Source organism: Mobula birostris, chromosome 5 (assembly GCF_030028105.1).
Source record: "Mobula birostris isolate sMobBir1 chromosome 5, sMobBir1.hap1, whole genome shotgun sequence".
Taxonomy (NCBI): domain Eukaryota; kingdom Metazoa; phylum Chordata; class Chondrichthyes; order Myliobatiformes; family Myliobatidae; genus Mobula; species Mobula birostris.
Window position 1 is genome coordinate 192,366,649 of NC_092374.1, and position 20,844 is coordinate 192,387,492.

Below are 20,844 nucleotides of genomic sequence, written 5' to 3' on the forward strand. Positions count from 1 at the left end.
TTTTTTCTTGTTTATCAGTGTTTAATAAATGTTTGGTTGTTTTTATATAACCTGACTCAATTGATATTCATTGTTGCTAGTTACGTAACAGCCTTACAGAGAGAAGGGGTATTTATTCTTATGAATTCTCTATATCAGTGGTCCCCAACCACCGGGCCGCAAAGCATGTGCTACCCGACTGTGAGGAAAAGATATGATTTGGCAATATGAGTCAGCTGCACCTTTCCTCATTCCCTGTCACACCCACTGTTGAGCTTGAATGCATGTGAGGTCATTACCCGCGCGTCATCCATGTCAACGCGGGAAGAAGATCAACTCCTTGAGCTTGCAAGTGACGGTGGGCTGAAAAGTATGTTTGACATAACATCTCTGCCGGCATTCTGGATCAAAGTCAAGGCTAAATATCCTGAGACAGCCACAAAAGCAATGAAAACGTTGCTTCCATTTCCAACATATCTCTGCAATGAATGCAACGAAAACTAAATTGCGGAATAAACTGGACATAAGGAACCCTGTTCGAGTATCGCTGTCTCCCATCACCCCTCGATGGCACTGTCTTGTTGCAGGGAAACAAGCCCAGGGCTCCCACTGATTCAGCGATATTGGTGTGTTGCAGTGATTTTATATGTTCATACAAGGAAAATATGTGCTGTGTGTTTAATATCCAAATGTTACTTAAAATGTTATGATGCTATTGACTTATAAGTGACTTATACAGTAATTGACTTATCACTATATTCATGCGAGGAAAATATGTGCTGTGTGTTTATTATTAAATTCGTTAGATAAAACCTTTTAGAAACGAAATTGAGTGTATTAGCCACTAAAAAGTGACTTATAGTTGACTGATCTTCTATATTCTGGTGGTGATTAATACCGCCCTTCGAACAGAATCGCCAAAAACGAGTTGTAGAAAAAAAATCAGCACGTAAACGTAGTCACGCATGCGCACACAGGTGCCCACGCAAGGCTTCATGGTAATTGTAGTCTTCTAGGGGTAAACACAACATATTTGATGGTTACTCTTGTCCATTGGCAACCCTCCCCTCCCCACAACCGGTCGGCCAGTCTGCAAGAATATTGTCAATAATAAATGGGTCTGCGGTGCAAAAAAGGTTGGGGACCCGTGCTCTCTTGTCAATACGTTGGGTGAGTTGCTAAGTTAATATACAGCATTGGACCTGGGGAAAGTTAGTGTAGCAATTACAAAGAGGATGAATACTTTTTCCAGATTCAAAGTTTTCATTTTTAATCTTTAGTAAATTGTTGACAGGCTTTGAAAGTTTTCTTTTGATTTGACATGATGCACAATGTTTTATAGATTAACCCAAATCCTACTTCAGTACATTTTAAATTTAGAAAATGAGTCAGTAAAATGTGAAAATAGTTGTGGGAGCTGAATACTTTTTCAAGACATTGTAAGTACTTGAAGGAATAGATGAGGTGGTCTGAGGAGGCTTAAATTGGGTATAAATATCTGGAAAAGGTTTCTTGGCCTTCTCCATTTTCTTGTGTCCTGAGACATCATCCTTTGCTGACTTCTGTTGCAGAAGCTTTTCAGCGTGACTGTTTGACAGAAGAGAACTGGAGCTCTAGGCTAATTTTAATCTTTTATCAATCTGAAATCAATTGCATAATCTGTGCTAAAGGGCGCTGTCTGTTGTAGAATCCATTGTAAAGGTTTAGGGTTTGCTTTTTCTGTAATCTTTGAAATAGAGAAAAACAAAGATCAAAAATTTGTTCCTTTGGGCATATATATAGTGAGTCCAAGACAAGATTGTCAGTTAATGTGTGTCTGTGATATTTAAATAGAGATTGTACAAAATGCTTGTCAAATACTTGTTGATTCTCGGTTTAATACCACAGAGACCTTCCCTTCTGAGAATCTGAATCTGAGCACTGAGATTGAAGAAAAATTATCTGTCATTAACCATTTCCTTGGGACGTTTCCCTATCTGATTATTGCAAAATCCACACAGCATGTTTCCTAACCTCAGAATTGCTTTCTGTCATACTGCAGCACAGAAACAGGCCCTTTGGCCCATCTAATTTGTGCCGAACTATTAATCTGACTCGTCCCATCGACCTGCATCTAGACATTGGCCTCCCATCAATGCACCTATCCAAATTTCTTTCAAATGTTGAAATTGAACCGACATCTACCACTTCACCTGGCAGCTCATTACTCATTCTAACCACCCATTTGAATGAAGAATTTCCCTCCTTAATGCATACGACATGGCTGTTTAGAACAACTCGTGGTTGAGGCCACTGGGGGACCAGCTATTCCGGATTGCGTATTGTGCAATGAACTGGAATTGATTAGAGAGTTTTAAGGTAAAGGAACCCTTGGGGAAAGTGATCATAATATGATTGTATTCACCCTGAACTTTGAGAAGGAGAAGCTAAAGTCAGATGTATCAGTATTATAGTGGAGTAAAGAACTGCAGAGGAATGAGAAAGGACTTGGCCAGCATTGACTGGAAAAGAACACTGTCAGGGATGACAGCAGAGCAGCAATGGTATTAAAGGAAAGATTCTAGCATGGATAAATGTAGAGAGGCTGATGGCAGGAGGAGAAGAGTGGGAATGAAGGGAATCGTTTCTGATTGGCTGCAGTGACTGCTGGTCCATTAGGGGTCTGTGTTGGGACCAATTCTTTTTACGTTGTATGTTAATAATTTGGATGATGGAATTGATGGCTTTGTTGCAAAATTTGCAGACGATACAAAGATTGGTGGAGAGGCATGTAGTTTTGTGGAAGCAGAAGCTACAGAAGGACTTAGACTGATTAGGAGAACGGGCAAAGAAGTGCCGGATGGAAACTAGTGTTCGAAAGTGTATGGTCATGCACTTTGGTAGAGGAAATGAAAGGGAAGTCTATTTTCTAAATGGAGAGAAGATACAAAAACGGAGGTGCAAAGGGACTTGGGGGTCCTTGTGCATGATTCCCTCAAAGTTAACTTGCAAGTTGAGGACTGTAAATGCAATGTTATCATTCATTTCAGGAGGACTAGAATATAAAAGCAAGGATGTAATGTTGAAACTTTATAAAACACTGGTAAGGCCTCATGGAGTATTGTGAACAGTTTTGGGCCTCTTATCTCGAAAAGGAAATGTTGACCTTGGAGAGGGTTCAAAGGAGGTTTATGAAAATGATTCCAAATTTGAATGGCTTGTCATATGAAGAGCGTTTGATAACTCTGGGCCTGTATTCACTGGAATTCAGAAGAATGAGTGACCTAATTGAAACGTACCAAATGGTGTGAAGGCCACTATAGAGTGGATGTGGAGAGGATGTTTCCTATGGTGAGACCAGAAGGGAGAACCTCAGAATAGGGGCGTCCTCTTAGAATGGAATGAGGAGTTTCATTAGCCAGAGAGTGATGAATCTGTGCAGTTCATTGCCACAGACAGCTGTGGAGGCAAAGTCTTTATGTATATTTAAGGCACAGGTTGATAGTTTCTTGATTGGTCAGGGCATGAGGGGATATGGGGGGAAGGTAGCAGGTTGGGGCTGAGAGGAAAAATGGATCAACCATGATGAAATGGCGGAGCAGACTCGATGGGCCAAATGGCATAATTCTGCTCCCATATCTTTTGGTCTTAAATGTTTTGCCTTTCACCCTTAATCCATGACCTCTAGTTCTAGTCACAACCAATCTCAATGGAAAAAGCATGCTTGCATTTACCTGAAAATATTTCTTAGAATTTTATATACCTCTGTGATCTCCCCTCATTCTCCTCTGCTCTGCAGAATAATATCCTAACCTAACCTATTCAACCTCTCACTAACTCAGATCCTCAAGGCCTGGCAGCATCCTTCCAAATTTACTCTGCACCTTTCAGTCTTATTGATACCTTACCTGTAGGTAGGTGACCAGAACTGCTCACAGTCTTCCAAGTGAGGTCTCACCAACGTCCTTCACATCTTCACCATAACATCCCAACTCTTGTACTCAATACTTGGATGTATGAAGGCCGTTGTGGTAAAAGCTTTCTTCATGACCCTATCTACCTGTGATGTCACTTTTAATGAATTATGGATCTATATTTCCAGATCCCTCTGTTCTACTGCTCGCCATGCAAGTTCTATCTTGGATTGTCCTCCCAAATTGCAACACATCGCACTTGTCTGCAGTAAATTCCATCTACCATTTTTCAGCTGATCGAAATCCCTCTGCAAGCTTTGATAGTCTACACCCACTGTCCCCACCCTGCTCTTGGTGTCATCTGCAAATTGCTGATCCAGTGTACTACATTATTATCCAGATTATTGATATAGATGATGAACAATAACACACCAACCGGTTCCCGTGACACACCACAGGCCTCCAGTCAGAGAGGCAACCATCTACTATCAATCTCTGGCTTCTCCCGTGAAGCCAATGTCAAATCCACTTTACTACCTCATCCTGAAAGCCAAGCGACAGAACCTCCTTGACCAACCTCTCATGCAGGACCTTGGAAAACTTGCGTTGCTGAAGTCCATGTAGACAACCGCCACTGCCATGCCTTCATTAATTTTCCTGGTAACTCCTTCGAAAAATTATAAATTGGTTAGACATGACTTACAATTTGTGACTATCCCTGATAAGGACCTTTCCTATCCAAATACTCATTTATCAGGTCCTTTAGATTACTTTCCAGTAACGTACTCATGACTACTGTGAGGCTCACAGTCTTATTCTTGGATCCTTTTTTAAGCACCGGAACAGCATAAGCTACCCTCCAACCTTCTGGCACCTCACCTATTGCAAAGGATGCTTGAAATATCCCTGCTGGGGTCACAGCAATTTCTGCACTAGCCTATCCGGATTAGGTATATGTAGTTTGCCTGGTTCTTTAATTTTAAAAAAAGGTAAAACTGAAGTGAGGTGGGTAATAACATTCATTAAAAATACAACAGACACGAAAAACACTTGAACCTCTCTCAATATTATCTATCAGGCTGATCAAAATGAACCGAGTCCTCTGTCTTGGTTGTAAGTTTGACCAGCTTGAGACTCCAGTTTATGTATCCTTTTTTTCCTGCTGTGGCCTCTGTGCTCATGGATAAATACAGTGCTACTCAAAGCTATAACCATTGTTATGGGTCCTGATGAAGAATCTCAGCCTGAAACGTTGCTTGTTTATTCCTTTCTGTAGATGCTGCCTGACGTACATTTTGTGTGTGTGTTGCACATTTCCAGCTTCTGCAGAATCTTGTGTTCATAACCATTGTGAGACATGCCTCCCATCGCTTCACATAATTATCCTGTTTGGAGAGCAGAGCTTGGGCTTCTAATGAGCCTGACCTACACCTCCACCCTCAATCCTCGCCACTGTTGGGGTTCTCTGACTCCTTGTTCATGTTATTTGTGGTCATCTGTTTCTCTCCTGTGTTTGATTGTACCTCATAATCAGGCTCTGTGTACCCATCACACTTGGACATGGAGTTGTAGATATGGAAACAGTGCCTGGGGCTCATTGTGTCTGCGCCAACCGCCAGTCACCCATTTTGTTTTGCCCACACTCCCTCTATCTTCCTCAGATTCTCCCGTTTCTCTACACACTTGGGCCAGTTACCTAACCCACCCAGATATATTTGGGATGTGGGAGGAAACAAGCATTCGGGAGACCCACGAGGTTACAGGGAGAAACTCCACACTGTACCAGAGGTCAGGATTGAACTGGGGTCACTGGAACTGTGAGGCAGCGGTTTTACTAGCTGTGACAATGTATAGCTCTTCAGTGTCCTACATCTTTTATTAGTAATAACAGGCTTAGGAGAATAATCATCCCAAGTTTGTTTAACTAATAAAATCAGTGTCCATCTCACAAAAGGTATATTCCCCTGCATCTGAATTACTAAACGGAAGGGTTGCTTGCCATACTATTACAAAATGGTGGGAGATTCTGGCCATGGAAGTACTACGAAGCACTACTTGTCCTCTGCCATCTCACTGCTAATCGTACGTTTAAAACAAATGTTCTGCCTTATTTTTAATCTATTGTTTGCAACTGTAATCGTTTCTTTTCCTCTTGCGCTTTCAGTTGCCGAACTTCTTCCTGAAGCCACATGATTATGAGATGTACTCCGAGAATGTGGAATTCATCAGCGCATTTCCACGGATGAAGATACGGTGAGTTGCTGCTCACTACGTGTAGGCCAGCATCCTGTAGTATTTCTCTAGTTCCTCTATGCCCCGCTCATTCAGGTACACGTCAAGGCGCTTTCCTACACCAGAGGGATATTGAGTGCAATTTCTGTTGAATCTGGATTTGAGGCACCATCTAGTGGTGAAGCGTGTAACTACAGATGTGCCTGGTAATGCCTGATTCTACTGAGATGCCTTGTCAACGATTGATGAAAACATGGCTAAATTTATTTTACATATATAACAGGCCAAAGTATTCACATTTCTGAATAGCCAAGTCATAATTAAAGATTGTTGTGAGGATGATAAAATGGCAGCAGACTTGATGGGCTAAATGGCTGAATTATGCTCCTATACCTTATGGGAAAAGATGTTGAATATATAATCAATTTCCATATGAAAATGATTGTCTTAAATTGGCTCCTTCACTTACCCTAGATCTCAGCTGACAAGCAATAGTGATAAATCCCTACTAATTTTGCATATTGAATCGAAGGCTGAACATAAAGTTGAATCCTTGAAAAATCCTTACTAACTGCTACTACGGCATGAGTCACTTTCAGTGATTACTTTTTAGTTAATTGTTGGAAAACTTGGCATTATTACTAAAAATGCTTATTGTTTATGATTGTCATTTTTATCCATTATCACTTATAAATGTATGAAGGAGTTGACATTTAAACCAATAATTTGCTGCCTGATAGTAGTGATTTTACTACTTTAATTGTGTCAATTTTCCTTGATTGAGGTCCATGATAGTTTGTGGGTAAAACAGCATATATTTAAGCCCAGTATATACTCCTTACCTGAATGTCCAATCATTGAAGTTCTATCCTCACGATAAATTTTAAAATTGTAAATGTTGATTTGCTGTAAAGGTTGGTGCATTGACAGCAGATCAGAAATAACACAACAGAATTTCTCAAGGGTTATTGAGAAATGGGATTATTGAGCAATGACTGCTTCATTGCAGACAGCAATACAACAAGCTGGAACATTCTCCACAGTACAGGAAAGTTTTTACTAGGAAAGTTGACGAGGGTAAAGTGTAGATGTTGTCTATATGGACTTCAGTAAGGCCTTTGAAAAGGTTCCACACGGAAGGTTGGTTAGGAAGGTTCAATCGTTAGGTATTAATATTGAAGTAGTAAAATGGATTTAGCAGTGGCTGGATGGGAGACGCCAGAGAGTGGTGGTGGATAACTATGTGTCAGATTGGAGGTCAGTGACTAGTGGTGTGCCTCAGGGATCTGCACTGGGTCCAATGTTATTTGTCATATACATTAACGATCTGGATGATGGGGTGGTAAATTGGATGAGTAAGTATGCAGATGATACTAAGATAGGTGGCGTTGTGGATAATGAAGTAGGTTTTCAAAGATTGCAGAGAGATTTAGGCCAGTTAGAAGAGTGGGCTGAAAGATGGCGGATGGAGTTTAATGCTGATAAATGTGAGGTGTTACATTTTGGTAGGACTAATCAAAATAGGACATACATGGTAAAGGGTAGGGCATTGAAGAATGCAGTAGAACAGAGGGATCTAGGAATAATGGTGCATAGTTCTCTGAAGGTGGAATCTCATGTGGATAGGGTGGTGAAGAAAGCTTTTGATATGCTGGCCTTTATAAATCAGAGCATTGAGTCTAGGAATTGGGATGAAATGTTGAAATTGTACAAGGCATTGGTGAGGCCAAATTTGGAGTATTGTGTACAGTTCTGGTCACCGAATTATAGGAAAGATGTCAACAAAATAGAGAGAGTACAGAGAAGATTTACTAGAATGTTACCTGGGTTTTATCACCTAAGTTACAGAGAAAGGTTGAACTAGTTGGGTTTTATTCTTTGGAATGTAGAAGGTTGAGGGGGGACTTGATAGAAGTATTTAAAATTATGGGGATAGATAGAGTTGACGTGGATAGGGTTTTTCCATTGAGAGTGGGGGAGATTCAGACAAGAGGACATGAGTTGAGGGTTAAAGGGCAAAAGTTTAGGGGTAACATGAGGGGGAACTTCTTTACTCAGAGTGGTTGAGGCAGGTTCGATGTTGTCGTTTAAAGTTAAATTGGATAGCTATATGGACAGGAAAGGAATGGAGGGTTATGGGCTGAGTGCAGGTCGGTGGGACTAGGTGAGAGTAAGAGTTTGGCATGGACTAGAAGGGCCAAGATGGCCTGTTTCCGTGCTGTAATTGTTATATGGTTATATTACTGAATCTATTCCGTTGGGAAGGTGGCACTGGTCTTGGGCATGTTCTCTTTTTTTAAAAAAATGAGGATGAGCTGCTAGCTTGGTGCTCAACCCAGCATGGATGGAAAGGTGCCAGCCGCCCGATGCGCCACAAGGCATGGAAAGGAACTACAGCACCAATGTTATAAATGACCAGGATCCATTTTAAAGATTCTTTTGTTGAAGTTCTGATATTGGTTATGGCACCAGGTATGATTTCCATAGTCCCTTATACATTAACAAAAGTGCTATGCACTTAAAAAAAAACATAGAAGAGGGCACACAAGGCCCCTGTAATATTTCTTCTGAAATTCAGCACTATCTGTACTAGGGTGTGCATCGGGGTTATGTGCTTTGTGCTGTGGGCTGAGACCTGAGCCCTTGCTGAGCACAGTGCGCAGCTAGGAACTACTGACAGACCAGTTATCTATTTAAATCTGGAATTCGACGCTTATTTACTTGTCTCAGTAGTGGTGACCAGGAATGTATTTATTGTTCCTTTGTAAATCCATCTGGTCCACTAGTTTCCTGCACTGACGAGGTAGTTGAGGGTGAATCACATTGATGCCTGGATTCACATGAGCCAAGCTGAGTGAAGATAAGATTTTTGATTGTCCTTCATTAAAATACAATTGGGAAACAACTATAATCACTGTGGTGGCATATTTCCCCACCTCTGCTTGAGATGAGCACTAAACTTGTGCCTTTCTGGAGACAGTAAAACCCATTTTGGCTTCTAATTTGGCTCTTTTCTTTGTGTTCTTCCATCACAACTGCCTGATATGTTTCTGTTAATCTTTAAATTGATCTTACCGACTTGATTAAGAAAAAGAAATAAGGTAGTGTTACAAACTGTAACAAAATATTACATAGCGTTAAACTATTTCTGTCAATAATACTCATTTTCCCTTGCTCCTATCTGTAAGAAATGAGAATGTCACGCATTGCTTCAATCCATCACACTGGTTTTACTGATGGTGTCTGAAAGTTGAGCTCAGATGCCTTAAAATAATGGCTAACCATCAGGACAGATGGGAGAAGTGTATCAGCTCATCAGGCTGTGAAATTTTACCCCAATGGCTGTGAATATGCAGTTTTTTTGATGGATTGATGTTGATAGACTTTTAGAAAAAACATAGAAACCATAGAAAAAACTACAGCACAGAAACAGGCCTTTTGGCCCTTCTTGGCTATGCCGAACCATTTTCTGTCTAGTCCCACTGACCTGCACACGGACCATATCCCTCCATATACCTCCCATCCATGTATCTGTCCAATTTATTCTTAAATGTTAAAAAAGAACCCGCATTTACCACCTCGTCTGGCAGCTCATTCCATACTCCCACCACTCTCTGTGTGAAGAAGCCCCCTCTAATGTTCCCTTTAAACTCTTCCCCCCTCACCCTTAACCCATGTCCTCTGGTTTTTTTCTCCCCTTGCCTCAGTGGAAAAAGCCTGCTTGCATTCACTCTTATCTATACCCATCATAATTTTATATACCTCTATCAAATCTGCCCTCATTCTTCTACGCTCCAGGGAATAAAGTCCTAACCTATTCAACCTTTCTCTGTAACTGAGTTTCTCAAGTCCCGGTAACATCCTTGTGAACCTTCTCTGCACTCTTTCAACCTTATTAATATCCTTCCTGTAATTTGGTGACCAAAACTGAACACGATACTCCAGATTCGGCCTCACCAATGCCTTATACAACCTCATCATAATATTCCAGCTCTTATACTCAATACTTTGATTAATAAAGGCCAATGTACCAAAAGCTCTCTTTACGACCCTATCTACCTGTGACACCACTTATAGGGAATTTTGTATCTGTATTCCCAGATCCCTCTGTTCTACTGCACTCCTCAGTGCCTTACCATTTATCCTGTATGTTCTACCTTGGTTTGTCCTTCCAAAGTGCAATACCTCACACTTGTCTGTATTAAACTCCATCTGCCATTTTTCTTTTTTTTTAAATTTTATTTTTATTTGGATAAGGAATTCACAAGTATCATGTACTTTTTTCACACGTATAACCTTTCATCTGCCATTTTTCAGCCCATTTTTCCAGCTGGTCCAAATCCCTGTGCAAGCTTTGAAAACCTTCCTCACTGTCCACTACATCTCCAATCTTTGTATCATCAGCAAATTTGGAGACTAGAATGAAGAAATGGCTAGCCTTAAGAATTTAATCCCATGAAGTTAATGGCAAAGGAATTTCAGGCTCCTTTATGCTGCACCTCTGCTCCCATTTTTTTTTACTTTAACTGTGGCTTTGCTTCTGTTCCTGCAGGGGCCGAAGCATCTATCGGGTCCTAGTGACGTTGTCTCGATTCATCGCCTGGAACTACTGTGCCGACCTTCAGATGGAGGTGATGAAGATGACGCAGCACCCCGAGGACTGGACAGTCCAGGTGCGCTGGCGGGTGACCGGCATCCCGCTCCATGTACTCATACTGAAGTTTTACAAGAAAGACAAGACTGAACTATACAGGTGAGAAATACAGCAGGGAAACGGGGCCCTTTGATCCACAGGGTCCGCACCAAAGCCATCAGACACCCACTTATCTACTCACTTTACTCACCGACCTATTTCATTCTGCACACATTCCCCTCAAACATCACTCCCTCCCCCACCCCCACCAAAAATTCTGCTGGTCATCTACACTCCCAGTGGCAGCTTTTAGTGGCAAATTAACTACCATGGGATATAGGAGCAGAATTAGACCATTCATGGCTGATTTATTATCCCTTTCAACCCCATTCTGTTGTCTTTCCCCCTGTAATATTTGATACCCCGACTAATCAAGAACCTATTGACCTCTACTTCAAATATGCCCAATGATGTGGTCTCTGTGGCAATGAATTCCACAGATTCACCACCCTCTGGCTAAAGAAATTCCTCCTCATCTCTGTTCTAAAGGGATGTCCTTGTATTCTGAGGCTGTGCCCTCTGGTCCCAGACTTCCCCTCTATGGGAAACATCCACTGCTCATCCAATCTATCTAGGCCTTTGAATATTCAATTGGTTTCGATGAGATTTCCTCCCCCATTCTTCTAAATTCCAGCAAGTAGAGGCCCAGAGCTTGCCAATGCTCCTCATGCATCAACCCTTTCTTTCTTGGATACATTCTCGTGAACCTCCTCCCCAAAACTAGCACACCCTTTCTGATCACAATACTCTCCAAGTGCAGTCTGACCAATGCCTTATAAAGCCTCAGCCTAATGTTTATCATTGTTAGGATATGGGAAGGAACTGCGTGCTGTTGTTTGTCTGGAAGCTCTAATGTATATTTATTTCTCTGCCTCTCCTAGAACCTACGATGCATATTCAATCTTTTACTTGGGCCCTGATGGACTTATTCACCGACACAAAGTCAGCAAGGTGAGTCTGGAGTAATCAGAGATTACTTGAAGCTTGGTTGGAAGTATTCTGTCCATCCATTGGAATTTCTGTCCGCACAAACTTGTATAGAAACTCGTGAGCTAGTGCTTGGGGGATCAATAACTGGATTAGTTGGTGGCTTGGGCTGCTTTTTAGCTCTTAGATTGTTGGGAAGGCATCTAAAGGATGGACACTTCATTAAGTCCCAGAAGAAATTGGGAAGGTGACCATAATGTATAATCCTTCTTGTAGCTTGTGGTTCAGGGAAATGGTCTCGAGATACTTAAGGAAGTATTGTCTCATTGATAAAAAACAGACTAGAGGCACATGCCAATGAGAAGAAATAAAGAAGAACCGAGGAGACTGGCCTGTAGCCTAAATACTTGATTTGGATCATTTGGGTTAAAGGCTTGTCTTTTGTGCTCTGCTTCATTTGAGCTCCAATAGTAAGTGTGCCCACCCTCTTCCTTTCCACCACCTTGCCCAACTCTGTTGACCAGATGACTATCCCACCTTGTGTCCTATCTACCCTGGTCGTTCTGTAGAGCCTCCTGGATTGAAAGACAGTTTAGATGCACATTGTGTGGATTATATTTAAAATGTGCTGGAGCAGATGTTTTTTTTTCCCCTTTCAGATTTCCTGCTCCTGTAGTTTCATAAGGCATAGGAACAGAATTAAGCCATTTGGCCCATCAAATCTACTCCATCGTATGATCATGGCTAATTTATTTTTCCCTCTCAACCCTATTCTCCTGCCCTCTCCTGGTAACCTTTGATATCCTTACTAATCAAAAACTTATCAACCTCTGCTTTAAATATACTTATTCACTTGGGGTCCATGACCATCTGTGGCAATTCACCACCCATTAGCTAAAGAAATTCCTCCTCATCTCTCTACTAAAGGGATGAATTCCTATTAAGGCTGAACCCTCTGGACCTAGAAATCTCCCATTATTAAAACATTCTCTTTACATCCACTCTGTCTAGGCCTTTCAATATTTGGTAGATACTTGGGGTGACGTCAACTTTTTGGGTTGAATCCCTATTTTGACCTGAATGCTGGGTTTCAATCTGAAACATCGACCATTTCTTCCCTCCCGCAGACGCTGCTCAACCCACTGAGTTCCTCTAATAGATCGTCTGTTGCGTTTTAACCAACGTAATACAAATGTAATAACGTTCCACCTCAGTACTTTGGGCATGGAGCGTGAGCATGCATTCTGTCACTGTGTCTCACCACTTCATGTAATTTCAATTTAAGGCAATAAATGGCTTGCTGTGTCCCTGCTGATGTCTTGCCTTGCTCTTTCCACAGATGATTCCGACCCAGCCCCCCGTTGCCAAGGTGAAGAGGCTGCTGCTGGGAGCCCTGGTTGCCCTGGGGCTGGAGGAGCACCGCCCGGCATTGAACTTTCTCTTTGCTCAGCTCACTGACAAAGTGGGGCAGAAACACTGCTGAGAGAGCTGGGGAAGCACGTCCACACAGAGCTCACCGTGCCTGGGTGAAGGCAACGCCGACACCTCGCATCTCTGGGCTGCTTCAGCTACTCCCGCGATTTGAGGCATCTTTGGAAATCCCTTCCGTCCGTATCATGTTCTGTACCACCCTTGCTCTGAATCTAGCACATCGTTTGGCTGAAAAGACTAATCTGATGGGTGAGGGATATGTCAGACTACATGTGGATTGAATAGAGCTTTGTGTGACCAAATTATTTTGTGTCATTGTATCAACATTTTGTCCCACCATTGCAAACAACTGTTGGGCAAAGGTCCAATGCTGGTGTTTGTTTCCCACTTACACAATGGGTGACCAAATTAACGGATGGGTTTTAGTTGTTAGAGCTGTTGGATTGCCTGGGGAGATGTGTCCCTTGTTTTCACCATTCATTGCTTTAGGTGGAGGACCTCCTGCTTATAGTTCTGGAAACCTGGATTCGATCCTGATCTTGGCTGCTGCCCTTGCGTGGAGTTTGCACATTCTCCCTGTGACCTGGGAACTTCGGTTTCCTCCCACGTCCCAAAGGCTTGCTGATTGGAAGGCAAATTGGCTGCTATAAGGTTTCCCTACTGTGCAGGAGAGTGGTGGAATTGGTGGTAGTGTGGGAGAATGAAATGAGATGATTTGTAGTGGTCCAAGTGGCTTGTTTCTTGGCTGTAGGACTCTATATCATCACGGGTGTAAAGGTTAGAAAAGTGCAGAGGAATGTATACATTACCCAAAGATTGATGGCTATCCGGATGTTGCTACTTGATAGTACTAATGAGAAACTCGGACAAATACTCTTAACAACCCGATAGATATGGATTTCACAAAATGTAGTGACTGGGTTTTTAGTGCAGTGTCAGTTGGTTGCAGGATAAACAGTGGTCAGGGCACCAGGGGAAATTGGCCCTGCTTTTCATTGAATAATTTCGTGTGATCTGTTTGTATCCTTCTGTTATCATTGATCGAAGGTACAGATCCTGAGTCAGAGCAACACTTAGTACTGTCCTGTGGTGTCAGCTTATTTGCGTCACCTGGTTTTATATGCTTCCCCACTTGGCAGCATTCTCTCTTCATTGGCCCTTTGAATCGGTCGGCTCAAGTAGTGAGAAGTCTCCCAGATGAGAAGTACGTGAGAGAAAGGGGAACGGAAAGATACAGTAATGGCTGTGATTATAAACCAGCGGATGTCAGGGTGTCACAGAGACTAGAGACATTGCTTCACAGCTCTGGAGAGTCGGGTCCAATCCTGACCTCCTCTGTGTTGACTGTGTGGAGTTTACACATTCCCCTTGTGGCTGTGTGGGTTTCCATCCACATCCCGAAGGCATGTTTGTGGGTTGATTGGCTGCAAATAGTCCCCAGCGTGTGACTGGGGGTGCGAATTGTTGGAAACACCAGAAGAAGTGGGATTATTGTCAACGGGCGCTCGGTGTCTGGTGAAGACTCACTGAGCTGACACTGACTCGCCCTGATGCAAGTTCATAACAAAAGGATCGTGCTATGTGTACTGTGGTTCCCTGCGTTTGCTGGATGCAAGAAGAGGAAATTTCGGCCCAGTCTGTGCAGGGTTTGCTTCGTGTCCACATCCCCTTTAGGATGGATAAAGTTATTAACCCTCAGACCAACAGCAGAGGCAGAACACTGGAAATTGGAAACGTAAGTGGAGTTCCTGGAGCAGCATCAGTAACTGGAGAAAGGAGCTGGTCTTTCAGGCTGGTGGCTTCGATTGCTTTTCCGGTTCCTGGGATCATTGGATTCTGAATAGATCTGAGAGAAGTGAAATGGCTTTAAGGAAATGGCATGTGATTGTATTTTTCTGCCTGTTTTTCTCCACCCTCCCCATCCCCATTCAGCTGAAACACCCACCTCTGTCTGAGATGCTCCCTGATGTGCTGAATATGGTCAGGTTCCATTCTACGAAACACGTCCCACTCTCCAAATAACGCTTTGTGACGTTCAGCACTTGAGGATAAGAAAATATATCAAAACTTAATCGGTGAGGGTTTGGCTGGCAAAGATTTGATTTTTGCTTTATGGGTTTCACTGGTCACCTTGTTTAGTTGTTCCGGTGCTCAAGTGCAATCTGCCTTTAATCCTGTGGAGTAGAGCTGTAGCATTGCTATGCTGAGAGATGGCCTCCTTTGGATGAAATGTTGATCTATTGAATGATGAATTATGTTGAACTGTTGGAGGGAGATTCTGTGGTACTTCTGAGCTGGTGTATCTTGCTGCCGTGTCTTGCTTCATTAAAGAGGGTACACTGCAGAGGTAACTAATTGCTTTGGCATATTCTGGAGAGAAATAGAATCAGTTCCCTACCACTTCATTGTATTTTATCTCTTGCAGTTGTTGTTTAGATGGGCAAACTTGTGACCCTTATCAATGGTGAAGGATCTGAGGGAACGATGTGATTTAAAGTGAGCTGTCTCCAATGGCCCATAGGAGTAAGAGTGAATGAGGTTTCTTCATTGTGCTTCAGTTGCTCTGTGTAGTGCAAGTTGTTCCACAGTGCAGACAGCCTTTGCACCAGCGGCATTAGTGCAGTTTCTCTGACCTTTTTGACCTTTATGTCGTCTACCTTCTAGATCTGTAAGACTTTGAAGGCCCACCAAGTGTCCAAAGTTCATAAGACAAAATGATGGAAATAAGCAGCCTGGTCAGGTATTCATCAGTTACTCCAAGTACTTTGGGCTGTGTGACTCGATAGCATGCAATAAGTTCTGATGAGGGAGTTTGTTTGCAATTTTGAACTGAGTTTCGTCAGTCAGTGGACTGTGCTCCTTGTATGAGGGAAGGATGTGCTGTGTCCTAAAACACACCACAGAGGGTTAAGAACGTAACAAGAAAGGCTGTAGAAGAAGCAATGCATTCCAGATAATGGTAGCCACAAAAAACAGGGTAAAGGGTAAAGTGAAGCCAGAGAGGGGAATCCCTTTACCATCTGACACTCAGTTTCACCCAAAGTTGTCACCACCAAGTAGAGATTCAAATACAGGACTGTGGATTCCAGCTAAGAAGTTCTCTTCTAGTCATTCAATGGAGGTAGGTTCTTCCAGTGGTTTGACATTCATCAGCATGAAGAAACTAAATTAACATTTCAAACTTGGCTTATTTGTGACCCAAGAAGGGGAATTTGGTGACAGGAACATAATAAAGAGTAGGAGTAAACCATTGGCCCCTCTGAGCATGCTCTGACATTTACTGATCTAACCTTGCCCTTCAGTAGTATCCCAGCTTCCTCATTCCCCCTATAGTCCATCTGAACCTCAGTGAATTGGCACCATAAGCGCTCTGGGGGAGATGCTTTCAAATTTAGTAACCTCTTGAGAGGAACCAGTGAGAGTTGGTTCCAGATTTGCTCACCAATGAAAATAAGAAACGGAGACAGGAGTTTTTTTCCTCCTGCTTGGAGCCTGTTCAGTTAGATCCTGGCTGATCTTCATGGCTTTTCCCAATAGTGATCACTTTCCTTTGATTCCTTCAATATCCAAAAATGAGGCATGCAGTTGTTGGAACACCCATGATCTTGTAGGGTTTTCCTTCACTGTTTTCACTTTACCTTGTACCTTGTTATTTCTTTGTGACGACCATTATCTGGAGTACATTGTTTCTTCAATGGTCTTTCTCCAGAAAGCTGTGATGGGTTACTTGATTATCATTCTGTTGTGAGTATCAAACTGGGAAAATGTTGGTGAATAACTTCTAGAGCAGTTGATTTTTCATTAGTCCATGGGGTGGGGGAATCATGTAGTCAAACTGAATGCAGGTCATATGTCGACAGTTGTCCTGGAGCAGGTATGGTGGTTAACCGTGGTTAATGGCTTTCTTGAGCTGTTGCTATCCATCTGAAGTTGCTTCCATTTTAACTTGCAATATGACAGCACTTTTATTGGAAGAAATAGAATTATCTCTCTTTGTTTTATATAAATGATTGGAGGAGGCACATGTAGAAAAACAATTGACATAATCAAAGCAAGATGTTTGGATGTCATAGAAAATTGTACCTGGATCTTAAGTGACCAGATGTAAATGTTATCTCCTGATTTCATGCAAATAATGGTGTCAAATCAAAGTGCATTATGATTAGTTTTCCCCTGGCTGATTGCAATAACAAGTATATTTAATCTCAGTGATTTTTTATATACATTCTGTAAAAAATGTTTCAAATTCCTAAAAACATAAAACCTGCAGTTGCTGGAAATCTGAGAAAAAAACCTGGAAGTACTCAGGCTGTCAAGCAGCAACAGTGGAGAGCAAATGACGTCAGCATTTCTGGTCTATGTGAACTTTTGACCCTGTCGCTCAAAACAAACAAGGCTGGTTTCTAATGTGCAACATGCTAGTTTGTAATGTCACCATTTTAATGAACTCATGACCCAAAATTATTTGAAGTGATAATGCAGAGGAAAACATGAATGCTGGAGAAAGAAAAGCAAACTTAGAAAATGCTGATGGTACGCTTCAAAGATCTGTTGTTTTCAGGAATTCACGGGTGTGCTCTGTACTTTAGTGACAGATATTGAGGTAGAACTATTCTTTCTATGCCATGACCAACAATGTCAGTCTTACTGACATTGCCTTGAATATCATGCCTCACAGGCTGGCTTTCTACCCACTGCTATGCTTTGGTCCTCTGAGAAAACATCTTGCATTCTGACATACCTCTCCTGCATTTTAACAAACATTCAAGTGAGCAGTCACCTGGTGGAGTACTTGTGAGTACATTAGCCATTGGCGTTAGCAGCCATCTCAATTCTGTGTAGGCAAGATGCCAGTGGTGGTGCCAAGCTCCAAGAGCGGTCGTTGTTGGTGATATTTATAAGGGATTGAAGTGGCTTAGATCACAAACCAACTCTGAAGATGCCCTGTTCCCAGTCCTGAAGCCCATTGTGGCCCCTCCATTGAATAATTCCACATGGGCTTCATGAGAGAGGCAGGTGGGCAGTTGAAATTCTTGCAAGCGGGGTGCTTGTTTGCATCTTTGAAAATTGCTTTGTGTTCTGCATGAATGCATGTTTCATTGTGAACTGATTGTATAAACAGCTGCATAATTTGACGGTGTATATAGTTCTAATATATATGAGAAAATATATAAATAAAATTAGTACCAAATCTCAGACTTTGAACAGTCTTTCGATATAATAAAAGAATTGTTTCAATTATACTTGATAAATGCTAAAAATGGTTTTATTGCAACTCATCTCTGTAAGTAAATCTTTTCATAGCGACTAGACCAAGTATTGATTTTTTTGGGTATGTTAAAGCTCTTGTCTGCTCTCGATCCAGTGCAAATGCACTTGCTGGGGATTTATAACTGACACCAGTTACTTGGCTGAGTGGTTATTGTGATGGGAAAAGATGTCTCCACAGCAGACGTACCTACATTCAGAGGACACAGGCTGATAAGAAAGAGGGTTAGAGAGGATCTGAGGTATTTTTTAAAATACCCAAGAGTAGTTGCAAGGAATGTGCGACCTGAGTAGGTGGTGGTGGTGGTGGCAGGGATTCTTGACATTTAAGAAGTATCCGGGTGAGACTTGAACTACCAAGGCATAATAGACCACAGACCAAGTGCAGGTAAATAAGGAAAGTGTTGATATCTGCTTCATATTTGGCATGTATACGATGGGATGAAGGCCTAATTCCATGCAGGGGCGTCTTGTCATGAAGTGTCTTGCTTGTAGATTTCCCAGATCACCATGCCTTTATTACAACCCTGAAACAAGAACATACAAGTTTAAACCATTATTCAGTTTAGGTTAGGCTTTGAACATCACATAAAGCCCAGCTAATTTTGAACTTCTTGTCCACCAGAATCGCCTTGTAGATGTATTTAAATTTAAAAAAAATCTAATTATTCACCACATGGATATTTGACGAGGCTAAAACTTGGACTTGTAGTTTCTTAGGCTTGGGCCAGTGGGCGAATTAGCTTGCTCAGAGGGTAGTGAATGTTTGGCATTCTCTATCCTGGAAGTTACTGACTGCATTCAAAGCTGAGAATCCATTGAGTGGTACAGTGGCCCAGCTAGGAGAGATGCTGTTTCAGATCTTCAGGGACCCAGGTTTGGCTCTGACCTCTGGTGCAGTCTTTGTGCAATTTGCACATTCTCCCTGTGATGTTTACTTTCCCCATCGATGCTCTGGGTTCCTGCCACATCATAAAATGCGTCTGCTGTAAAATAAATTTGCTCGCTAGTGTGTAAGGGACTAGTAGAATTGATGCAAATATAGGGGAGAATAAGATGAGATTAGTGTGAGTTCTTCATAAGTGTGATGGAGGGAGAGCCTGTGGAACTCTATAACAACATAGTTTGAAGGTCAGAGGAGTACTGAAGACTGCCACAGCGGTCTCGTCACTGGGATAGTGAGCTGTTTACTGTTTACCAGTGGGGGGCACTACATGCATTTTGAATTAATTTTATTAACCTTAGGCCTATGTTGGTTTGTGTGCAGTATGTGTTATGTTTTGTGGGTGCACCGTGATCTGGAGGAGTGTTGCACTGTTTGGTGGTGTATATATATGTACAGTTAGATGACAATAAACTTGAACTTGTCTGATGTGTCCCACATTCGCAGTGATGTGTGGTTAGTGAATTAAATGGCTCGTAAGTCACCGCATCCTCCTCCATCATTTATTTTTGTTTTCACTGACATACGTTGTAAAGCTTGTTGTTTTGTGGCAGCAGTATAGTGGATGAGACAAGAACTACTATAAACTGAGAATAAGTAAATAGTAGAAAACAGGAATAGCGAGGTGGAATACCATTCAGAAATCTGATGGCAGATGGAGGTGGGGGTGGGAGAAGCTGTTCCTAAAATATTGTGTGCGTCTGCAGGCTCCGTTACAGTAGTACATGCGGGGTAGAATCAAGGGGGGAGTCATGGGTATAGAACATCGAATGGCCCTGTATCCATGCTGTATGACCTCTCCTTTTGAAATTCACTGCTCTGGAAGAGTGGGGCAGGCATCGAGCATTACAGCAAACCTCGCACTGATATCAGTCTTCCTCTGGTTGGCCTTTGGAGCAGCCGCCTAAACTGCCCAATTTCCCACAACGCCTGGCCTGCCATGGGATGAGGAGAGAATGAGGTGTGATTAATGTGGCTGTATCCTGACTCCATGAAATGTTTTCCAGGAAAGCATTCTATTTTGTAAATCCCCTCCGATATAAAGGCACACTAATCCTACATGATAAAGGGGAGGCTCGTATTGATACACAATCCAATTCCCTTACAATAGTTCCAGGTAGAACTACACCAGGGAGAACATCAAACGCCAACTAGCTAGAGGGAGCTTCTTCTGACAGAATGGTGAGAAGGCTGTGAGGGAGAGGCTTTGGGGACAGAAGAGAATTTTTGAAGATGGGATGAGGTTTAAAAATTCCAAACCCGTCTCCCTTACCTCCACTTAAATTATTTAACTTCGCTGCTGCATAGAACAAAAGTAACAATCAGAAAATTGGTGATACTCTGCCCATCAATAATAAATTGTGTTAATGCTGGAACTTTCTTACATAGAACACAGACATCTACAGCCCATTACAGCCTTTCAGCCCACAATGTTGTGCCGACCATGTAACCTCCTCTAGAAACTGCCCAGAATTTCT

At 42.2% G+C, this 20,844-nt stretch overlaps 1 protein-coding gene across 3 annotated transcripts in view; it reads left to right on the forward strand.

The window, feature by feature from the left end:
• Window positions 1-19,790, forward strand: part of c5h6orf136 (chromosome 5 C6orf136 homolog) — a 39,646-nt gene extending 19,856 nt beyond the window's left edge. For all 3 annotated transcript variants that reach the window (XM_072259181.1, XM_072259182.1, XM_072259183.1), the window contains exons 4-7: window positions 6,037-6,125; window positions 10,657-10,857; window positions 11,679-11,748; window positions 13,064-19,790. In XM_072259181.1, the coding sequence (XP_072115282.1) occupies window positions 6,037-6,125; window positions 10,657-10,857; window positions 11,679-11,748; window positions 13,064-13,207 (504 nt within the window). In that variant the 3' untranslated portion in view covers window positions 13,208-19,790. The remainder of the gene's footprint in view (window positions 1-6,036; window positions 6,126-10,656; window positions 10,858-11,678; window positions 11,749-13,063) is intronic.
• Window positions 19,791-20,844: the final 1,054 nt, after the last annotated feature.